At 31.4% G+C, this 22014-nt stretch overlaps 2 protein-coding genes across 2 annotated transcripts; both read left to right on the top strand.

Moving 5' to 3' along the window:
- The first annotated feature begins 3630 nt into the window (after positions 1–3630).
- On the top strand, positions 3631–6288 carry LOC145584269 (heat shock cognate 70 kDa protein-like). Its single transcript, XM_081641148.1, has 2 exons — positions 3631–3841; positions 4649–6288. Exon 2 carries the CDS (start codon positions 4702–4704, stop codon positions 6286–6288), a length of 1587 nt encoding a protein of 528 aa, XP_081497274.1. The 5' UTR covers positions 3631–3841; positions 4649–4701.
- A 3585-nt stretch (positions 6289–9873) lies between these two features.
- Positions 9874–12005, top strand: LOC145584268 (heat shock 70 kDa protein 4-like). The gene is made up of 2 exons (XM_081641147.1): positions 9874–9965; positions 10340–12005. Exons 1-2 carry the CDS (start codon positions 9874–9876, stop codon positions 11862–11864), a joined length of 1617 nt encoding a protein of 538 aa, XP_081497273.1. The 3' UTR covers positions 11865–12005.
- Positions 12006–22014: the final 10009 nt, after the last annotated feature.

Raw genomic sequence — 22014 nt, 5'->3', positions numbered from 1 at the left:
CTAACTAATTCCGAGATGTTTCATGTAATCAATCTCTAACACAATCTTGTTGATGTTTCATGTAATTCTGAGATGTTTCATGTAAATTTTTTATGTCTATTTTTTTATACTCATATGTTTTAAAATTTTTCTCTATATTTTATACCCTTATTATGTTCTAACTTTTATTTATTTATTTATTTTATCCAGATTCTAAACTTTTTTCCCTTGTTCTAAGCACATGTTCTAATTTTTTTTCTATGTTCTAAATTTTATTCTTATGTTCTAAAATTGTTCAGTCTACGGTCTAAATTTTTTCCCTATGTTCTAAAATTTGTTTATGTTCTAAATTTCTACCTGTATTATAATTTTTTTCTATGTTCTAACTTTTTTTTCTATGTTCTACACCTATATTCTAATTCTAAACCTATCTTCGATTCTTTTAGCACTCACTAATTAATCACAATCACACTATTAAACTGCTAGCACAACACATAACCCAAACACAGTCCATAATCCTTCTCTCATAATGGAATGTACATCAGACGAGCGATAGTCATACTAGTCATAAGAAAACAAAAAGGGAAAATTAAAAGAAGAGCAAAGCCATTAGCTTGCAGATTACGAATCCAAAGATATGAAAGAGAGCAAAATACCTCCACTTTTTGTCATTCTACTTAGAAAATTATTTGCATAAACAATTAATACCAACTCAAGTTTTAGTATCATAACTTCTAGCTTCGAGGTGGTTAGCTATTGTAATTATCTATTACAAAACAATAAGAAATTAATTTTATTTTCCCACAACCAAAATGAACTTCATTTTCCATTGCAAAACAATAAGAAACCATAACTTTCCATCCTTCTCCCCAAGAGCAATGCCATTTTCGTACCATAATCGAAGTATTTATTCCAAATTTTGATAAAAACCGAACAAACAAACAAAATTTGATCTGATAATACTAGCAATTATTGAATTCCACAATAGCATAGAAAATTATTACTAATTATATATACTAGTATTGTTTTCTCCAACTAGTTTGCAAGTCATCTTCTCTACCTATTTAAGTAACTTCAGTTAGTAATGTTAAGATGCATGCATGCCTGCACTTTTTGCTGTTCTTTGTCTTTCAATAACACCATCTTCTATTTCATTTGTACGATAACTTCTGATTAACTCTATAATCCCAAACCGTATATCATACAATTCCATATTCACCAGTAATCATCCAATTATATATCAATCCTACATTAATCTAACAATCAAATGTCTCCACTTGTTGTGAGCCTCATATCAATCGCCACAAAACCGCACATAAATCGCCCAAAAAAACCCAAAAAACCGCACATAAATCACACAAAAAAACCACACAACGACACCAACAACCAAAAAAATTGCCCAATTAAAGCTGGGCATAAATCGCATAAAAAAACCACACAACAACAACACCAACAACCAAAATAATCGCACAAAATTACGCAAAAAAACCGCCCATAAATCGCACAAAAATGGTAAAATGACGCCAAAAAACACAAACAATATTAATTAAGAGTAGTACTGAAATTACCTAATATCGTTGAAATCCAAACACTAAAATCGTTGAAATTCGAACATTAAAATCGCTGAAATTCGAACCTTAAATCCGCTGAAAATTCCAGCAAAATCATTGAAGTTTGAACCCTAAATTCGCCGAAATTTTATGAAAAACAAATCAGAAAAATCAAAATCGACTTGAACTCATGCAAAATTCATGAAAATCGCAAAAATTAAAATCCCCAAATCACAGACATTGACTTGAATATCATGCAAAATTCATGAAATTTGAACAAAATCGATAAAAAAAGTACCTGTTTTGAGCAATTTAGGTTGTTTATGCAGCAATTTGTGTCATATTTTGGGATTTGAGGAGAGAGAAAGTAAAAGGTTTGAAAGTTTGAGGAGAGAGAAAATTTTGGACAGTTGGTTAGAGGTTTGAGGATTTTTGTTTTAATCTGAATCGTCCAAATTAACCTAATCCTACGGATGAGATTGGTTCTTATATAACTAAGGTTCTTATATAAGGATGAGTTCTAACCGGATCCCTTCCCTATATATATATATATATATATATATATATATATATATATATATATATATATATATATATATAAAACTAAGTTAAATTATTATTAATAATAAAAAGTATCATATAGGAAATGATATACCACTATAGCTAAAAACAAAACACTAGAAAGGGTCCACGTTTTTCAATTTTTCTAATTGGTTATTTTTTTTTTAACGAAAAGAAGGAAGAATTTTTTTATTGATTAACTAGTAGGGTCCAAGTTTTTAAAATAAGGGTCTAACTTTTTTGCACACAATTAATTAAAATCTCATCGGAAAAACTATTCTAGATTCTAAACACTAAGTAAAAAAAAAGTTAGACTTCAAACACAATCTATAATTATTACTAAAGTAACAACTGTTAACATCATCACTTTTTTCAAATTGTACACGTGTCAATTTCTCCTTCATTTTTTTCCCGCTTAAACTTTTTTTTTCCTTTCATATTTTTTTTTAATTTTAAAAAAATCTAAATTTTGATTGCAAAGTAGTTTAATACAGTACAATAAACTTTTTAGTTTTCAATTTTTCATTACTTATTATTTTAAGAACCTTTAAAAATCTTAAGTAAAACAAATATCAACCTTTTTATATATGTGATTATTCCATATAATTACAAAGTTCGCTGGTTTGCTCTTCAACCACCAAAAACTGGATAACCAAATGGCGCCCCTTTCCCTTCTCTCCCAGCCGGATGGGTAGGTCTACCTGTTCGACTAGGTACACGACTCCACCTCAAAAACTAACAAGAGGGTGGAAGACGTTGCGTATGATGTCGACCTTATACTTCAACTTTGATAGGCACTTGAAGTTGATGATGTTAGACGAGCTACCAGTGTCTATAAGGATTCGACCAACCAGCTAGTTGGCCGCCTTGCATTCGATAACCACTAGGTCATCATGCGATCAGCGGACTTTGCCCCGATCCATTTCAGTGATGCTGAGCTCTGGAAATGTGCTGATAGAGGTCTGGCCTTCATTAGCATAGTTGACGTCCATCTTCCTTAAAAGGTCCTTGCTGCCCCAGATGTTAAGGCCCTAATTGTAGACGTAAATTTTCTTTTGTTTATTTTAATTTTTGTAGTTTGATTTATGTTAATAATATTGTATGTAATACAAAGATTTTACATATTATAACAGATATGTCTTTGAAATTTACACAATTATAAATTCTTTTATTATCCGTGCACGCACGGGAGTTAATCTAGTATTATCCAAAAAGTTAGAGCCCAACTATGATTTTTTTTTTTTTTTTTTTTTTTTTTTTTTGAAACAAACCCATGATCTAAACTCTCTTTAATTGGATGGTTAATAGGACTATAAATTGTTTTAATTGCAACTATATATTGACGAATTTGACGATTAATTGGTAACTTGCAATCAAAGACTTTAGTCAACACTAATCATTCATAAGAAAAATCTACACCTTTCTATAATTGTTTCACTTCAATTCCCATACTTCACTTGTGAAATCATCAAACTAATTTTCGTCAAACCCTAACCGTTCTTTCCAAAAATCGACTTTAATTTCTTGAATAATGGTGGTTAAAGGGGAAAAAGAATGGCCGGCTATAGGAATCGATCTCGGGACAACATACTCTTGTGTTGGAGTTTGGCAGCACGGCCGTGTTGAAATCATTATCAACGATCAAGGAAACAGAACGACGCCATCATGTGTTGCTTTCAATCAAACCCAACGTCTTGTTGGCGAGGCTGCTAATAATCAAGCTACCGCTAATCCAATTAATACTATTTTTGGTATTTCTATCCTCCAATTTTTATTGTGTTTGCTTTATAATGTTATACTCCGTAGTTTGATTTTGCCTCTTTCTTTTTAACGCATGTACAATTTATTTCTTTAGCATATAGTATGTTTGATTAATTAATTAATTAAATAAGCCGTTGATTTTTGTTAATCTAAAATTGTTTTTACGGAATGAATTAATTATTAGACTTAAAATTAATGTTGATTGATTGAAAGATTTGAAACTTATTGTTGATGATCAAAACTAATACTTATTGTACACACTAGCACTACTATATAATCCGTAATTATATTTTTTATTATTAATTTTCTAATGCTTGCCTATACTGCCCAATAGGCCAATATACGTCGATAGTATCTATGTTAGATTAAACTAACCATAGTTAATTTTTGTCGACTAAAATTATTTTATGTGATTAATTGAAATTTTTTGTAATTGATCTAAACTAATGTTTCTGTATACTCTACATTAGCACTACTGTATAATCCGTAATCATGTTTTACTGTATACTTGTACGAAGTATATTTTAGTTAATTCGTAATTTAGTTAATTAAAACTAATTTTTACTCTGTATTGGATTCTGAATATTTAATGAGAAGATAGGAGTAACATTTTAAGGATCTGTTGTTGAGCTAATAGGTCTTAGCTTGTTTGTCTCCTAAAGCACATTAATTATTTATGTGACAAAAGTTTATATCTCAAAAATTGATGCAGTCAGTAGCTGTCATGATATTTGTCAATTTCTTATAATTTGGATGATGTTAATTGCCTTGTTATTCACATAAATAAACTGATGCAGATGCAAAGAGGCTTATTGGCAGAATATTCACTGATGAAGTAGTGCAGAATGACATGAAACTCTGGCCTTTTAAGGTTATTTCCGCGTCTAAAGACAGTAAACCTATTATTGTGGTTACCTATAAAGGCGAAGAAAAGCAATTTTCTGCTGAGGAGATCTCTTCAGTGGTGCTGATGAAGATGAAACAGACTGCAGAGGCTTACCTTAACTCGGAAGTGAAAAATGCTGTTGTCACTGTTCCTGCGTATTTCAGTGATTCACAACGTCAAGCAACAAAAGATGCTGGTACCATTGCTGGACTCAATGTCATGCGCATTATCAATGAACCAACAGCTGCTGCCATTGCCTATGGTCTTGACAAACTTACCACAGATAAGAAAGAGGTGGGTAAGAATGTGTTAGTCTTTGATCTTGGCGGTGGGACATTTGATCTATCTTTGGTTAGGATTGGTAAACAGGCTTATGAAGTGAAAGCAGTTACTGGAGACACCCATTTAGGTGGTGGGGATTTTGACAGTAGAATGGTTGATTACTTTGTGGCTGAATTTAAGAGAAGACACAACAAGGACTTGAGTGGAAATCGCAAGGCTATTGGGAGGTTGAGATCTGCTTGTGAGAAGGCAAAAAGGATGCTCTCATCATCTAAAGAGACTAGTATTGATGTAGATTGTCTCTACGAGGGCATTGATTTTTATTCAACCATCTCCCGTGCTAGGTTCGAAAAGTTGAACATGGATTTGTTTAAAAATTGTGTGGATCTTGTTGCGAAATGTTTAAATGATGCCAAGATGAAAAGGGATGATGTTGATGATGTTGTTCTTGTTGGTGGATCAACTAGGATTCCAAAGGTTCAAGAATTGTTGAAAGATTTGTTCAATGGGAAGGAGCTCTGCCAAAGCATTAACCCGGATGAGGCTGTTGCATATGGTGCTGCAATTCAAGCTGCAATCTTGAGTGGCGTACGTAACAATAAAGACTTAACACTAGTAGATGTCACTCCTTTGTCCCTTGGACTTCAAAGTTATCCTGCTGATATGAAGGTTGTCATCCCAAGAAATACTATCATTCCGGTGAAAAAGTCATGTGAAATGGTCATTGCAATCGATAATCAGACAAAAGCTGCCTTTCCTGTAGATGAGGGTGAAAGACCCATTGCCGTAGACAACAACTTGTTAGGTACATTTGGTCTGCGCAATGTCCCTCCAGCACCGAAAGGCCATGAAAGATTTGACGTCTGCTTTGAAATCGATAATAATGGTATCTTGACAGTGTCAGCGCAACATAGGGGCACTAAAAACAGGAAACAAATCACCATTACAAATCACAGAGGTAGGTTATCCAAAGAGGAGATTGATCGAATGGTGGAGGAGGCTAAGAAGTACAAGACAGAGGATGAGGAGCGCAAAAAAGCTGCAAGTGCAAAGCTTGCATTGCAGAACTATGCTGAAAGTATGTGGGACATGGTGGGAGTTTACTGGAAGAAGTTTCGAGAGGAGGACGCTAACAAGATGAAGGATGCAATCGAGAAGACAACTCAGTGGCTCGACTGGAATTTTAATCTCACTGAAGTTTCTGAGTATGAGGAAAAGTTGAACGAGCTGAAGAGCATTCTTGACCCTATCATTGCAGACATGCCTTGACGAAGGTCTGCTACCAGAGATGCTGTCGTCGACCCCCAATAATCTATACGACATGGCCACAGAAGTATGTTAGTTAGTTTTATTGTGCTTGAATTCTGAAGGATGCTTTGGGGTTTTGAATTTATTTTAGTCAGGTATTGGGTTTTGATGGTATGGTCAGAAAGGATATTGATCATTTGATCTGTTTTGTTTATACTACAGAACTTAATTTAATTTGCTATACTTGTGAATAGCTTCCGTATTTTACATGTTGTTACTTGTTCGTCTAATCGTCTTCTTGGCCAATTAGAGCTTTGTTATAGTACTCAGACAAATCGATATGGTTTACAACACCAGTTTTAAGACTTGTATTGTTGTAGGCCTTGTAGCCTAGTACTACCTCCCTTTCCTAACATTCTTTATATTTCGTCTTAGATAGGATTTGAAAGTTATTAACACTTTGCTTTATTCAATTTTTGACAAAAATGTTTCCACTAACTCGCGCATACTCTTTGTGCTTCTACAGTGTTTTGTGCTATATTGATGCATTAATGCATATAAGATTAAAAGACTTGTAACAATGATATAAAGTTAAATTTAGTGTGTCAATTTTGCTTGGATCAACCATCTTACTTTTTCTACAATTTTTATTTTCGAGTATGTTTAGTGTTTCAAAGTTGATGTTAAATTGTGACTCAAAATCTAGTAGGGCTGACTTTGAACGCAGATATCTCTCAAACTACAAGTGATTTTGAGGTGATTCAAGTATGAGGTGGTAGCTTGGTTCAAGAGCTTTTCAACGATAGGTCATATGCCCAATTCCGATAAGAAACGAGAAAATTATGGCCGTTTTACGAAAACCTGACGAAACTGGAAATTTGCAACAAGGCTACGAGCTATAGCTCGGCCCTATGAGGACTTGCGGCAGACATGAGCTAGCTGTCGAGCAATAGCTCGATAGTTCGATTTTTCTAGGATAATTTATGGAATATTTCCTAAAATTATATCTTTTCTATGACGGCTATTTGATTTGAGTATACTTGGGGAACAATTTAGGGTTTTTATTAGGGCTTCCTTGTGTTATAAAAGGACCCTTTAGTTGATCAATTAGATCATACCTTTTGAGCCATTAGATTTAAGACTCCTTGTGTTATTCTCTCGTTCTTTCTCCGTTATAGTGAAGAAGCTCTCCAATCCCCCACCCGTGAATGTAGGTCTAATTTGACCGAACCACGTAAATCCTTGTGTTCTTTGTTTATCTTCTTTATTGCTTTTCTCGTTCTTATTTTTCATTGATTTGTTTCGTATTAATCAAACACAATTACACCCTTATTTCCTAACAGTTGAAAAACAGGGTAAGAAAGTCATTAAGCACCCATGATACTAGTTGTCAAATACGCAACTGATCATTTCAGCACAAAGTTATAAGCAGTATGCTTACTTATCAAGTTAAACCCACTTTTAACGCGAAATTAATGAGTAATTCATATATTGCAATATGGAAATTCATACATTGCAAGATGAAAATTCATTTTAAGTTTTGGATGAGATTTCTTCTCTAATTTATTGTACGATGAAATAGGTTCTCTTTTAAAAAAAACATTATGACTAAAAAAAACAAAGTAAAAAAAAACAAAGTATGACTTTTACTTCCTATATATATACTCGTATGAAGTTAAAATCTACATGTGGTGTTATAACTCTCATGTTATTGTATTTATATTTTTAATTATAGGTTTGTTTTTTTTCATGTATACTCATGTGACTATATGAGTCATGGGTCATACCTCCATGGGTTGACCCAAGGGGGGCATGATTGGGCCTTGGCCCGCCCCATGCCTAGAATTTGCTTTAAATTTAAATTTTTATGTTAGGTAAATGCACATTGTGGCCTTGTGGATAGTTGACAAAGTTATTCACTCATTGTGGTAAGGTTTTTTCTTTTTTATTACTCCCTCTATTTCTTTTTATTATTTACGTGTTGATTTGTAAATTTACCAATATACTTGTTTGACCAATAATATATTTCTGTAGAAGTTCATAGAAATTATGAACTGATGAATTTTAGAGAGAGAAAGAAGAAGAGAATAGAGAGAAATTGGGAGGATTTTATTTCTGTAAGAATTGAATTAGATAATTACAAAGAAGCTTCTAACATATTTATACAGAAACAGAATTAAGGCATAACAAACTTTCTAACAGAAAAGCCAGTTGTAATTATGCTGTAACAAACTCATAACTAATTTTGTTATGCTGAGTCATCAGCTTGCCCTGAGCTAGATACGCCAATAATTTCATTGCATACATATAAAAATTATAAAGATTGAATAATAAAAATACTTGTTGAGGTGAATCAAACAAGATTCCACGTGACTATATTCAATCCATCAAAGTCTTGATTTCATAAGTGGGGTCAATTTCATTAACCAAAAATAATTATTCCATATAGTCATCCATAAAAATCTTCTTCGTCATTCCCTTACGATCAAATACGTCATTCTCATTCAAATTCATATGCTTCATATCCTTCTTAACTCCTTCCAACCAAATCACTTTCGGTCTCCCTCCACCTCGTTTAATCTCTCCATGATCCCTCTCTTCCACTCACCTTACCAGTCCCTTTAGGGTCTCCATCTTACATGTCTGAAGTCTAAACCAATGCAGACGATTTTCCTTTAGTTTGTCTATAATGCCCTATGACACCTACCCACTTTCTTGCAAATAACTGTATTTCGTTTTAGGGAAACCAAAATTACTTGTCTATTTCTATTTAAATAATGTAATTTTTGACAATATTCCCTCATTTTAATGAATTGTCATCATATTTCTTTATTTCTTTTTTTTTTTTTTTTTTGTACTTTTGACATCATTTTTCAACACTTTTTCTCTCCATCTCTTTAGTAATTATCAACTACCTTTTCTTTCTCTCTATCTCTCTCTAACCCCACATGCATACTTATACTTTCCAATCATGAATTTTAAGGAATCTCTAAATTCCTGTGAAAAATGAGAAATAGGCTTGTAGACAAGGGACGGAGGGAGTATTGTGATTCCATCTCTTAAAGGGTTCTTGCACATCCATCTTAATATGCACATTTCGGTAACGTTAACTTCCATCTTTTTAATTTGCTTCTTCTTAGAAACCTAACATTCTGTACCATAGAGTAACACTGGTCTTATGGAAATCCTATAGAATTATAGAGTAACACTGGTCTTATGGAAATCCTATAGAATTTCCCCTTCAATTAATACTGTGAAGGAATGTTTCGGTCACATTAAACTCTCATGGTCGCTCTCCATATAAGCCACTCTACTTAATCTTGTGGGCACGTCTTCATTAAGGTCACCATTCTTCTGGATGATCTACCCAAGTTATATAAAACACTCACTCATGGTCAGATCCTTTCTGTCCAAACTCATTACATCATCATCACTTGTCCCCTATGTGTACCAAAGTGGCATACCAAATATTCAATATTACTCCGACTTAGCTTAAACCCTCTATATTATTCCAACCTTTGCCTCTATTATATTGTTCAAATTTGACATTAACCCCATATTTAGTTGTATCCACCAAAGCGATATCATTTGCAAACAATATACACCATGGGACCTCATCTTGAATTGGTTTGGTTACTTCATCTGGAACCATTACAAAAAGAAAAGGTCTTAAAGAAAACCCTTAATGCAATCCAATTGTAATCGAAAAATATTTTGTCGACCCTCCACGTATCCTCACATTTGTAAACACATCCCAATATATATAGAGGATGCCCCAGTTTCTCACGGTGAGAAACGAATTCGTTTCTCATGGTGGCATTTTTGTGAATAAATCAACAACTTTTTCAACTTTATTCAACTGTGGAGCCCACAATATTGAAAAAGTTGTTGATTTATTCACGAAAATGCCCCCATGAGAAACAAATTTCGTTTCTCACCATGAGAAACAGGGAATTTCCCATATATATATCCTTAATTAGGTCCATGCACCTTTGTAGAATACCTTTCTTCAACATTGTCCACCAAGGTACCTTTCTTGGCACCTTGTCATATACTTTCTATAAATCAATAGAAACCAGAAGCAGATATCCTCAATGGTCCTCTCCAAGATGAAAGAAACTGCAGAAGCCTACCTTGGCTCAGAAGTGAAAAAAGCTGTTGTCACAGTCCCTGCCTACTTCAATGATTCCCAACGTCAGGCAACTAAAGATGCTGGCACCATTGCAGGGCTTGATGTCATTCGCATTATCAATGAACCAACAGCTGCAGCAATTGCCTATGGTCTTGATAATAAGATGGTCACGGGTACAAATAAGGTTGCGAAGAATGTATTGGTTTTTGATCTTGGTGGAGGTACCTTTGATGTATCTTTGGTTAAAATTGGTAAACGCTCATTTGAAGTGAAAGCAGTAACTGGTAACACCCACCTCGGTGGTGAGGATTTTAACAATCGGATGGTTCAGTATTTTGTGGCAGAATTTAAGAGGAAGAACAATAAGGACATCAGTAATACCCCTAGAGCTCTTAGGAGGTTGAGAAATGCTTGTGAGGAAGCAAAAAGGACTCTCTCATCAGCAACTGAGACTACTATTTATATAGATTATCTTTTTGACGGTATTGATTTCTCTGCACCCATCACTCGTGCCAGATTCGAATATTTAAACCAGGATTTGTTTACTGAATGCATCGATCTTGTTAACGAGTGTTTAAAGGATGCCAACATGAAAAAGGATGATGTTCATGACGTAGTCCTTGTTGGTGGATCATCTAAAATCGTCAAGATTCAAGAATTGTTAAAAGACTTCTTCAATGGGAAAGATCTTTGCAAAAGTATCAACCCAGATGAAGCTATTGCATATGGTGCTGCAATTCAAGCCGCAATGTTGAGTGATACAGGTAACATTAAGGATTTCGCGCTTGTAGATGTTATTCCTTTGTCGCTTGGAATCCAGCTTTATACTGAGGAAATGAGGGTTGTTATCCCAAAAAATACTACAATCCCTGTGAAGAAGTTTAATGATAAACTCGTAACAGCTGAAGACAACCAAGAATCTGTGACATTTTCTATATACGAAGGTGAGAAAGAAATTGCTAAGGAAAACAATTTCTTAGGCAAATTTGAACTGTGTGGGATTCCTCCAGCGCCTAAAGGTGAACATAAGCTCAAAGTTAGTTTTGATATCGATAGTAACGGGATTTTGACAGTGACAGCGTATCATGAAGCCACTAACAAAAAAAAAAAAAACCAAATCGTCATCACGGATGTAAGGAGTAGGCTATCAAGTGCTGAGATTGAGCAAATGATCAAGGAAGCTGAGAAGTACAAGGCAGAGGATAAGGAGTACAAAAAAGCTATGAAATCCAAGCTTGCATTGCAAGAATATGCTGAGCAAAACCAAGAAACTCTTAGCAAATGCAACAAGTTTCATGGAAACGACAAAAAGAAGTTGGAGAAAGCTAAAACTGCCATTGACAACACCATACAATGGCTAGACAGCCTAGATCGGAATTCAACTCTCTCTAATGCTCACAAATTTGAGGTCAAGCTGAAAGAGTTGAAGCACACTGTGAATCCTATTACTGATATGCTGAAATGAAGTCTTGAGGGAGTATTGATGCCAAATTGCCAAGGATGTTTAAGATATTAGATCATTGTACCATCAAATTAAATAAGCCAGTGTACTTCAAATTTCAATCTTTTTTTTTTTTTTTTTTTTTTTTTTTTTAAGTTTCAGATGTTAGTGTGTTTTATTTCTTGATTGATTAGTTGTATGTTTCATGATGCACTAGTTCAATTCGTGTATATTTTATATCTTTTGTTTAGCATTTCACAAATTCTTATTAGATGTGGTCAATAATCAGTTAACATATAAGACAACTACTAATTAAGTAATGAGGTCGTCATATAGATGATCAAGTGATGTTACCTAATAATCATTTTTTTTTAATGGTAAAAAGAAGGGTGGTAAGCCGATAAAGAGAAAGACCCTACTGGGCCAGAACCTCTCACATGTCAACTCAATTCGGATTAGCAGACTAGCCAATTTAGGAGTTGGGGGGTTAATCCTCACCCCAAATTGCCTTTAGTGGAGCTTAATCATACAACATATTGGTTTTGAGGTGACAAACCTTACTACTAGGTCAATTCCAGCTTTACTTGGTCGTATAATAATCATCATACATTCATATTGGTTTGAGAACTTTACATGTGTTTTTATACTATTCCAATTGGATTTCATGAGACAAAAATCAAAGTGGGAATAGGAAAAATGATTGAATAAAGTATCAAATTTTGCATTATAAACTATAACAAATTTAAGTAGGTGACAAATATAACAAAAACTTTTGAGTACACCGTTTTATAATAATACTAGGTTAGTTCCCGTGCCATACACGGTAATTTTTAAATTATTATTGTGTTACACTATAATTATATTTATCGTTAGTGCTTGTAACATAATAATTCGTATTTAATATCAAAAATAAAATTGTCAAAAAGTATTATAAATCACATGAAAAATTTAACTGCGATATATTTATCTTCTTATTATTTCTAATATTTACTAAAATAAAACACGAAAAATCAAACCAAGTATAAAGAGCTTAACAAAATGAGTTTTGTAAAAATACTCCTTTGACTATGAGTGTTTTAAAATTCACAATAAAGTGATGCTCTGTACTATTTTTCTTTTTGACAAGCAAATAATAATTTTATAAATATGTATATAGCTAGCCTTTCAACTACATTATCTTTATATGCAGTTTTTTTTTCATATAAAATTGACCGCTTTTAAAATTTGAAAATATAATTTAAAAAAGGTCATATTATCGCAAAGATAATATCACAATAGGATTTACAGTAGTAATAATTTGGGCATATGGTGTAACATAAAACCCATGGTGCATTGATACAAAAATATTATATAAAAAATATAACTTTTAACCCATATAATTCCTATTTTAAATACTTAAAAATTTATGATAATATGTTTAAAATAGGATTTACAGTAGTAATAATTTGGGCATGTTCACTTTAGCTTAATTTCAGTTCAGTTTAACTCCAATCAGTTCAGTTCAGCTCCTAATTTCCTTCTCTCATAAAATATTCATTTAAGCTCTATTCAGTTTAGTTTAGCTCAGCTCCAATCAGTTCAGTTCAGTTTAGTTCAGCTCCAATTAGTTCAGCTCAGTTCAGTAAATGTGAACAGGCCCTTAATCTATGTAGTATGTAATTATTATAAAGATAGGAAACCATAATCATACATATATAAAAATAATTAAAGATACTTAACATATCAAATAATGAAATAACTAATATTTGAGTATAATATATAAGGATATCAAATAATGAAATTATTAATATTTGAGTATAATATATAAGGAAGAAACATGATGATTATTTTGGAAGGAAAAAGTATGTAATTTTTGTAAGAAAGGAATGAAAATATTATACTTTGTATTACGTATATTAAATAATCTCTAAGAAGATTTTTTGACAAAAAAACAAAAAGGCAAAAAAAAAATGAAAATAAAAAAGAAAAAAAAACACTTTTGGTGGGAAAAATTTTAACCAAAAGATGACACGTGTCATCTTTGGTTTCGCCTTTAATATATATCTTTGATTTCGCCTTTAATATATAGTTATAGAAGTTATAGATTATTGTACATCGAACTATATTAAGGTAATTTTACTCCATTTGCGGTAACAATAAACTATTTTTGGGTAATTTTAATCGAATGTAATTTTAATATATATTTATAGTGGAATAAGCTTTATAAAACTAATAAAGTTACTTTTACTTTTGAATTTAGAGATAATTTTTGGGTGTTGATATTGCCAAGGCAAAAAAATCATCTATTATTAGCTGTAATCTAAAAGAATCTATAAATATCAAACTTGTTTATTCAATAAAATATTTTTTAATCTTTTAATAGTCTTTTATTGCTAATAATCTTGTATTACCTATAATTTTTAGTAGTTAAATATTCCGATTAAAAATTTTTCAAACTCCACCAACTGATTATTTTCTTCAAAATCCTCCATTAAGTCAATACTCTCACAATTTACTAGTCCTTGTACCGAATTTATATACTTCTTAATTTTTATCTAGCCCATGGTGATAGTGCACCAACTTCAATTGATCATCTTGTCAAAAAAAATAAATAAATAAATAAATAAAACTTCAATTGATCATAATAATGCACCTCATGTGTTGGTTAGATTGATTGTTTTTAGTTTCTTACGGATATCATGTAAGTGGCTATTATACTCTTTTTGTTATGTAGCACTTCGTATAAGTTTTAACCTTTTTAATGATATACAAATTAAGCTTTAAAAAACAAAAGTTTACTCTAACATTGAGAAACTACTACCCGTATTTGTTCAAAAAAAAAAAAAAAAACCTATGTATTTGGCTATGGATATTGATCGTATGATGTACAACTCCTTAGGCATATGATATATTTCTTCGAAAAAATGATGACTAGCTGGTTTGCCTATTAATGTTTATCGTCTTTAGAATGAGAAAGATTTAAATTGAAATATTTAGCTACTAAATTATAGTAACAAAATATTACAAAACATTATTGGGAATATAAGATTATTAAAAGATTACAAAATTAATGAGTTTGACATTTATAGATCGATTCTCATAAATACGGGCAGTAGTAGATAATTTAACCTTGAAAGTGACTTTTTTGCCTTGACAATATCAGCACCCTAATTTTTATTTAATTTAGGAGTAAATTTTGTTCAGACAGCTTAATAGTGGTTAATAACATATGTACAATAGTTGTACATCTGAATTTTGTAAAAGGTTGTGCAAACCATAAGCTTTTGATTTGTTCACCTTATTTATGAAAAATGACTTTAAATAAATACAAATTAATAGAATAAGTCCAGAAAAAATAAGTTACAATAAAAGTTGATAATAATGCTTAAACAACCAATATGTTCAAATCAATCTCACTTTCCCAAAAAAAAAAAAAAAAATAGAAAATATGGTGGTATTAGAGCCTGTTCTCATTGACTGAATTGAGCTGAATTGAATTGAACTGAACTTATTAAAGCTGAACTGAACTGGACTTATTAGAGCTGAACTTGAACTGAATATTTTATAAGAGAAGGAAATTAGGAACTGAACTGAACTTATTAGAGCTGAACTGAACTGAACTGAACTTATTAGAGCTGAACTAAACTGAAAATAATCGTATGAGAACAAGCCCTTATTCTTATTCTTTTTAATTTTTCACATAAAAATATTTACCTACCAAACCATCAATTATTATTAACCTATACTAAAAGGAGTGACTCTACTAAAAGTGAACCTAAAATGATACTTGTCAAAATGTCATTAATAATTTTCCCGCCACTTTCATTATTTCTTTATTTAATTATTATTAATTAATTTAAAATATAAGTATAGAAAATAAATAGATAAATTTTACTTTAATTAATAAAATAACTAATATTTTAGTATATTTTATACATGTGTGATTCTTTTATAATATTATCAATCATAAGATTCTATTACATAATATGCGTGATTAACTATGGATATATATCTTATGATTGACGTATATTTTTTTTAGAAAGAATTGACACAATATTTTGGATAGTGTTTAATGTGTTGCTTATTTCTAAGTGTAATTGATTCTATTGCATACATAATACTATCAATAATAAGATTCTATTAATCAATAACTATAACTAGTTTGTACTAAAAGCGAAATCAGGAATGACACATGCTATCTCCTGGTTAAAAATTTTCCCGCTTATTTTACTTTCCGCTTTTACGCTGATTCTTTAAGGAAATTATTTTATAATAATTCAAAAAAAAATTTCCAATTAAAATTTTGAACAATAACAATTCTTCATATAAACTCAAAACTTATACTTCCTCTGTTTTCTAAATATTACACCACTTTCCTTTTAAGAAAGTTTCACAAATATTGCACTATATTCATTTTTGGAAAACCAATATTTGTGTTCACAGTACGAATACCTTACATACCCTTACTTTTTAACAATTGATTCTATGGTTTATGTCTACAATCATATGGACAAATTTGTACTTTTATCTTTCTCTCTCCTCCCTTTTCCCACTACCAAAAAATTTGGAGTTAAGTATAAAACAAGGGACTCAATTCTTACAAAATATGGGAAAAGGGGACTCTATTTATTTTATAGAGGGAAAAGGGACTGGGCTAGAATGGGTTTGGGTTTCCGGTGGGTTTTAATTATATAAAGGAAAGAATTGAGTCCCCTTGGTTAAACAATTGAGTCCCCTTGGTTAACAATTGAGTCCCTTTGGTCAACTAAAAAAAGTATGTTTTTTTTTTAATTTTTTTTTTTATTTTTGTAAATATTTTAAATTAAAACCAATCAAAAATAGAGTCCGTTCCTCTTTTTCTTTGAATTTTTATTTTCTTCATTATCTTCATTACATCTTCAATCTTTCAACTCCACATTTCTCTTTAAAATCATGACCATCTCATAAGCTAACTCTGATTCACGTGCACTGCCAACACACCTACCACCTAATATAATCACACCCATGCACTTGTTTATAGTTTGGGCATATTAGGAATCTCATAAAAGGATGCTTGGCTGTCTTAGAAACTCTCCTTAATGGCCTTTTGTTGCAATATACACATATAATTTATTTTTTTCTTTTTCTTTTCTTTTTCTTTAAAAAATAAATAAATTTAGGGCTCTACAAGCCTTCACCAAAATTGCAATGTGTGCTTTTGCTACAAATGTAAGATTAATAAGCTAAAACCAGAGAGTTGAAGAACAAGTTTTGGCTTTTTATTATTATTATTGAAAGAATTATTTTTATGAATAACAAACATTAAAAATTTCAAGATCAAAGCTTTTGTATTGTTGTTGCACTTTCTTAATTTCAAACGGCTATATTTTTAAAACAATCAGTAGGAATGATTAATGAAGGGATTGAATTTGTCTGGTTTAATCATGGCAATAATGAGGGGACTCAATTATTTACAGGGGACTTAATTCTTCTTGGGTTAAAGGTGAGTAAAGTCACCTGAAATTACCCCTTATCACCAGAAATTTAACCCAATCCCCTTTTCCTCTGTAAAATAAATAGAGTCCCCTTTCCCCACATTTTGCAAAAGTTGAGTCCCCTATTTTATACTTAACTCAAAAATTTGTGCCAAACCCTTATGGTGCAATATTAAAAGAACGGAGGAAGTATATTTTTAGATATACGTATTTTTTTTTTTTGTGTAAAAAAATGAACGTATATTAGGTAAATATTATTAACCAATATTGCTATAAACTACAGTATATTTTTTTCTTCCAATTTTGTTACTTAATTTTGCAACAATGTTAAGTTCAATTAAAAATAAAATCATTTTGTTAACACATATATATATCCAATAACGCTGTACGTGCGGGTAATATAATTAGAATTTTATTTTTTTAAAAAAAAACTTCATTAATCCCTCCTCCCCCCTTTTTTTTAAAAAATCAAGTCTAAGTGCCACTAATATTATAAGTATATAATTTTTTATAAAATTCAATAAAAATAACTCTTTATAAAATTTCCCAAAAATTTAATAACAAACATGCATTGTACGCAATTTAAAGTAGTAAAACCCTTATTTTATTTTTAATTTTTATTTAAAAAAAAAAAACAGAGGTTTACCCTGTGCAGAAAAAAAAAAAAGGTGAGCAGTCTACTGTAGTGAGTTGAAGACGATGAACGGAGGAAAGAAAGCAAAATTATGGCCAGCAATAGGAATCGATCTCGGAACCACTTACTCTTGCGTCGGAGTATGGTCCCCACAACACGACCGTGTTGAGATTATCACCAATGACTTAGGCAACCGTACCACGCCGTCTTGGGTCGCTTTCAACGAAACGCAGCGTCTCGTTGGCGAGGCTGCCACCAACCAAGCGGGCATTAATCCTACCAACACCATCTTTGGTTTGTGCTTTAAGCTTTTTCCCTCTTTTTTTATTTTTTATTTTCTTGAAACCCTTGTTATTTTTGTAGTTGTAATTGGCTAATAACGTCGATTTTTGTTGGTCTGTAGTCCATATTTAACTATTATGTGTACGGTATACCCTCTTTCAAATTGCATCCATTGAATCATGAAAAAAAAAATTACCCTTTTTATGCTAAAATGAGATGGGTTATATGTAATTATGTATGCCCTTAAACTTTGAATGACAAAATGTATTTGGGTGATTTTGATTTATATTGGAGATATTGTATGGCCAATTTAAGAGTGTAATTGTTATTTGGGTTCTTAGATTGAGACTCTATTACTATTTGATAGCACAAATAATTTGAGCCATCTTGTTTAGATCATTAATCACTCCCTTGGTCTGAATTGGAAATAAAAGTGATAGACTATCTTGGGATGTTCGGCAAGTAAAGGTCTTGTTTCTTGAAATAATAAACTTAAATGGAGTGGTGAACTGAGGATGGGAAAGAGATAAGTATAATAGTGAAATCAAGATGAATCCTTTGTGGTAATGGGTTTTGTTAATTTAAAAATTACTTCTTGATTGAGAGAGTATAATTTGAAGTTTAGTTATAAATTTGATCATTTTAAATGATGTTTTAATGGATTGGGAAACACTTAAATAAAGTATTTTTTTGTTCTTCAATGCTACTTCATATTATTTCTAAAAAAAACATTTTATTTTATTTCGATTTGGTGTTAATTTTCTATTTTAGGAAGCACAAACAAGAACATGATATTTTTAGAACTCAAGGACTCTAGTGACATAAAGGCGTTCCTAAGAACGTTGATGTGTCACGTTGTCCCTATTTTGTTGTGCCACGTCATCTTCCCAACATCTCATGATGCCACATCATCACTCAAACAATGCCACATCGCTCAAGCAACTAACATTACTCCATATAAAAAGGATAGGGGGGTTTGAACCCTCAACCTCTTATAAGACATATAACTATTTAACCATCTAAGCCAATATTAACTATGTTATTTGAATGAAAAAAAATTCATATAATTGTCACAAGGTTCAATTAAAAAATAATAAAAAAAAATATTCAAAGAATAACTCAATTTTAGCTTGACAATAACAATTGCTGTTTTGAAAAGCTTTTAAAAAAATTATCAATTACACGTCTACAACAGTAGAAACCCAAACGCCTGGGCTTACTCACTAGTGCTTAAATTATACCAAAATAGTTCGTTCTTCTTTATTAGTATCATCAGCGCAATAAGATTTGTTAGTAGTATTAATAGATGTCTTTGTTAGTATTAAGATGGTACCATTTAAAGTTTTACATATCAATATATCATCACACTATAACATACTTCCTCCGTTTATTTATAGTTGCAACACTTTTCTAAAATGGAAATGTCACAATAGTTGCAACACACTATAATTGGAAAGTTTTTTATGTCAAAATTGTACTATTATCCTTATTATAATTTCATGGCCCACTAAATTATACTCTCAGCAATCTCCCTCCTTCATTTTAAGTGTTTTAAATCACATAAGACCCACTTTTCTTAAGTAGCGTGAAAAAGAGTGTGTTGCAACTGCTAAAAAACGGAGGAAGTATGAAGAAGTCGTTTTCAAAATTTCTTTGTCGAATATGAGTACTTATTATTTTATTATTCCCTGTGTCTCATAATACATGAGATATTGGACTTTTTTTCACTGTTTATGCATAAGATTTGACCATATTTTTTTACTAACATAATAAAAATATATTTTATTATAAATTATATTGTTAGATAGGTTTTAATATAAAGTTTTATAATATAATTTATAAAATAATTTTCATTACTCCCTTCGTCCCTTAATACAAAACCTCTTTCTCTTTATTATGTGAGTAATAAATGCTAGAAAGAGGTTTTGTATTAAGGGACGGAATGAGTAATATTTAATTATATAAAAACAAATCTATACTAATGTATTAAAAGGCGTTTATAAAAACGTCTATGCGCCACGTAGCCTCTTTCAAATTATGCCACGTCACTTCACCAACAATTCATGACGCCACGTCACTTCACGAACATTTGACGGCGCCATGTCACCTAGCCAACATCTCCACATACCACACCATCACTAAATTAAAAAAAAATGATGATAAGAGGATTTGAACCCCAAACCACTTACAACAAAATTGACTCTTTAGCCATCTAAGCTAATTATCAAGAACATTATAATTATGAAAAAGAAATATATATAACTTTAAACCATATGGTTTAATTATTACAAAAAAAAACGAGTTAAGTATAATACAGGGGACTCAATTCTTGCAAAATGTGGGGAAAGGGGACTCTATTTATTTTATAGAGGAAAAGGGGACTATGGTTAAATTTCTGGTGTTAGGAGGTATTTTCAGGTGACTTAACTTACCTTTAACCCAAGAAGAATTAAGTCCCCTCATTATTGCCTTGATTAAACCAGACAAATTCAATCCCTTCATTAATAATTTCTGCTGATTGTTTTGAAAATATGGCTGTTTGAAATAAAGAAAGTACAACAACAATACAAAAGCTTTGTTCTTGAAATTTTTTTAATGTTTGTTATCCAAAAAAAGTATTCTTTTAATAATTTTTTAATGTTCTTCATCTCTCTGGTTTGTAGCTTATTTGTCTTGCATTTGTAGTAGAAGCACACATCGTAATTTTAGTGAAGGCTTGTAGGGCCCTAATTTTTTTTTTTTTTTAAAAAAAAAATTATCGATAAGCCTAGTGTATATTGCAATAGAAGGTCATTAAGGAGAGTTTCTAAGAAAGTCAAGCATCCTTTTATGAGATTTCTAATATGCCGAAACTATAAACAAGTGGATGGGTGTGATTATATTAGGTGGTAGGTTGGTTGACAGTCCACGTGAGTCAGAGTTAGTTTATGGGATGGTCATAATTTTAATTAAAGAGAAATGTGGAGTTAGAAGGTCGAGGATGTAATGAAGATGATGAAGAAAATAAACATTCAAAGTATTGTAATTTTATGCTTTATTTTTGTTCCAAAAAGAGTAAGGAACTTTTTTTTTATTGGTCTTAAATTAAAATATTTACCAAAAAAAAAAAAACAAAAAAAACATACTCCTTTTTTTTAGTTGACCAAATTGACTCAATTCAATTCTTTAACCAAGGGGACTCAATTCTTTCCCTTAATTAATTAGAACTCACCGAAAACCCAAACTCATTCTAGCCCAGTCTCTTTTCTCTCTATAAAATAAATAGAGTCCCCTTTCCCCACATTTTACAAGAATTGAGTCCCTTGTTTTATACTTAACTCAAAAAAAACACATATTTATTTCCTACTTCACTCTTTAATTTATTCCCTACTTCGTACTCCGCATATTAAAAAACGTTCCTAAACCTCTTATCACACATATTACTATTTAACCATCTAAGCTAATATCAACTATGTTATTTGTATAGAAAAAAATTCATATAAGTGCAAACCACAAGGTTCAATTAAAAATAAAAAAATTATATTTAAAGAATAACTCAATTTTGGTTTGACAATGACAATTGCAGTTTTGAAAAGCCTTCTAAAAAATTTATTGATTGTACGTCTACAACAGTATCAACTCGGGGCAACGCCCGGGGTCACTTACTAGTTAAAATGAAACTAGTGCATTGACATTTGTGTAATGTTTGACTGTGTCATGAACAAAAAGGAGTATTTATGACACGACCACACCCACTTGCTTCACTTTTTAGTTGTTACTTCGGTTTTTTTTTTCTTTTTCTTATGGTCTCCAATGCTCCATACAT

Source organism: Chenopodium album, chromosome 16 (assembly GCF_948465745.1).
Source record: "Chenopodium album chromosome 16, dcCheAlbu1.1, whole genome shotgun sequence".
Lineage (NCBI taxonomy): Eukaryota > Viridiplantae > Streptophyta > Magnoliopsida > Caryophyllales > Amaranthaceae > Chenopodium > Chenopodium album.
This window is presented reverse-complemented; position numbering and strand designations above follow the sequence as displayed.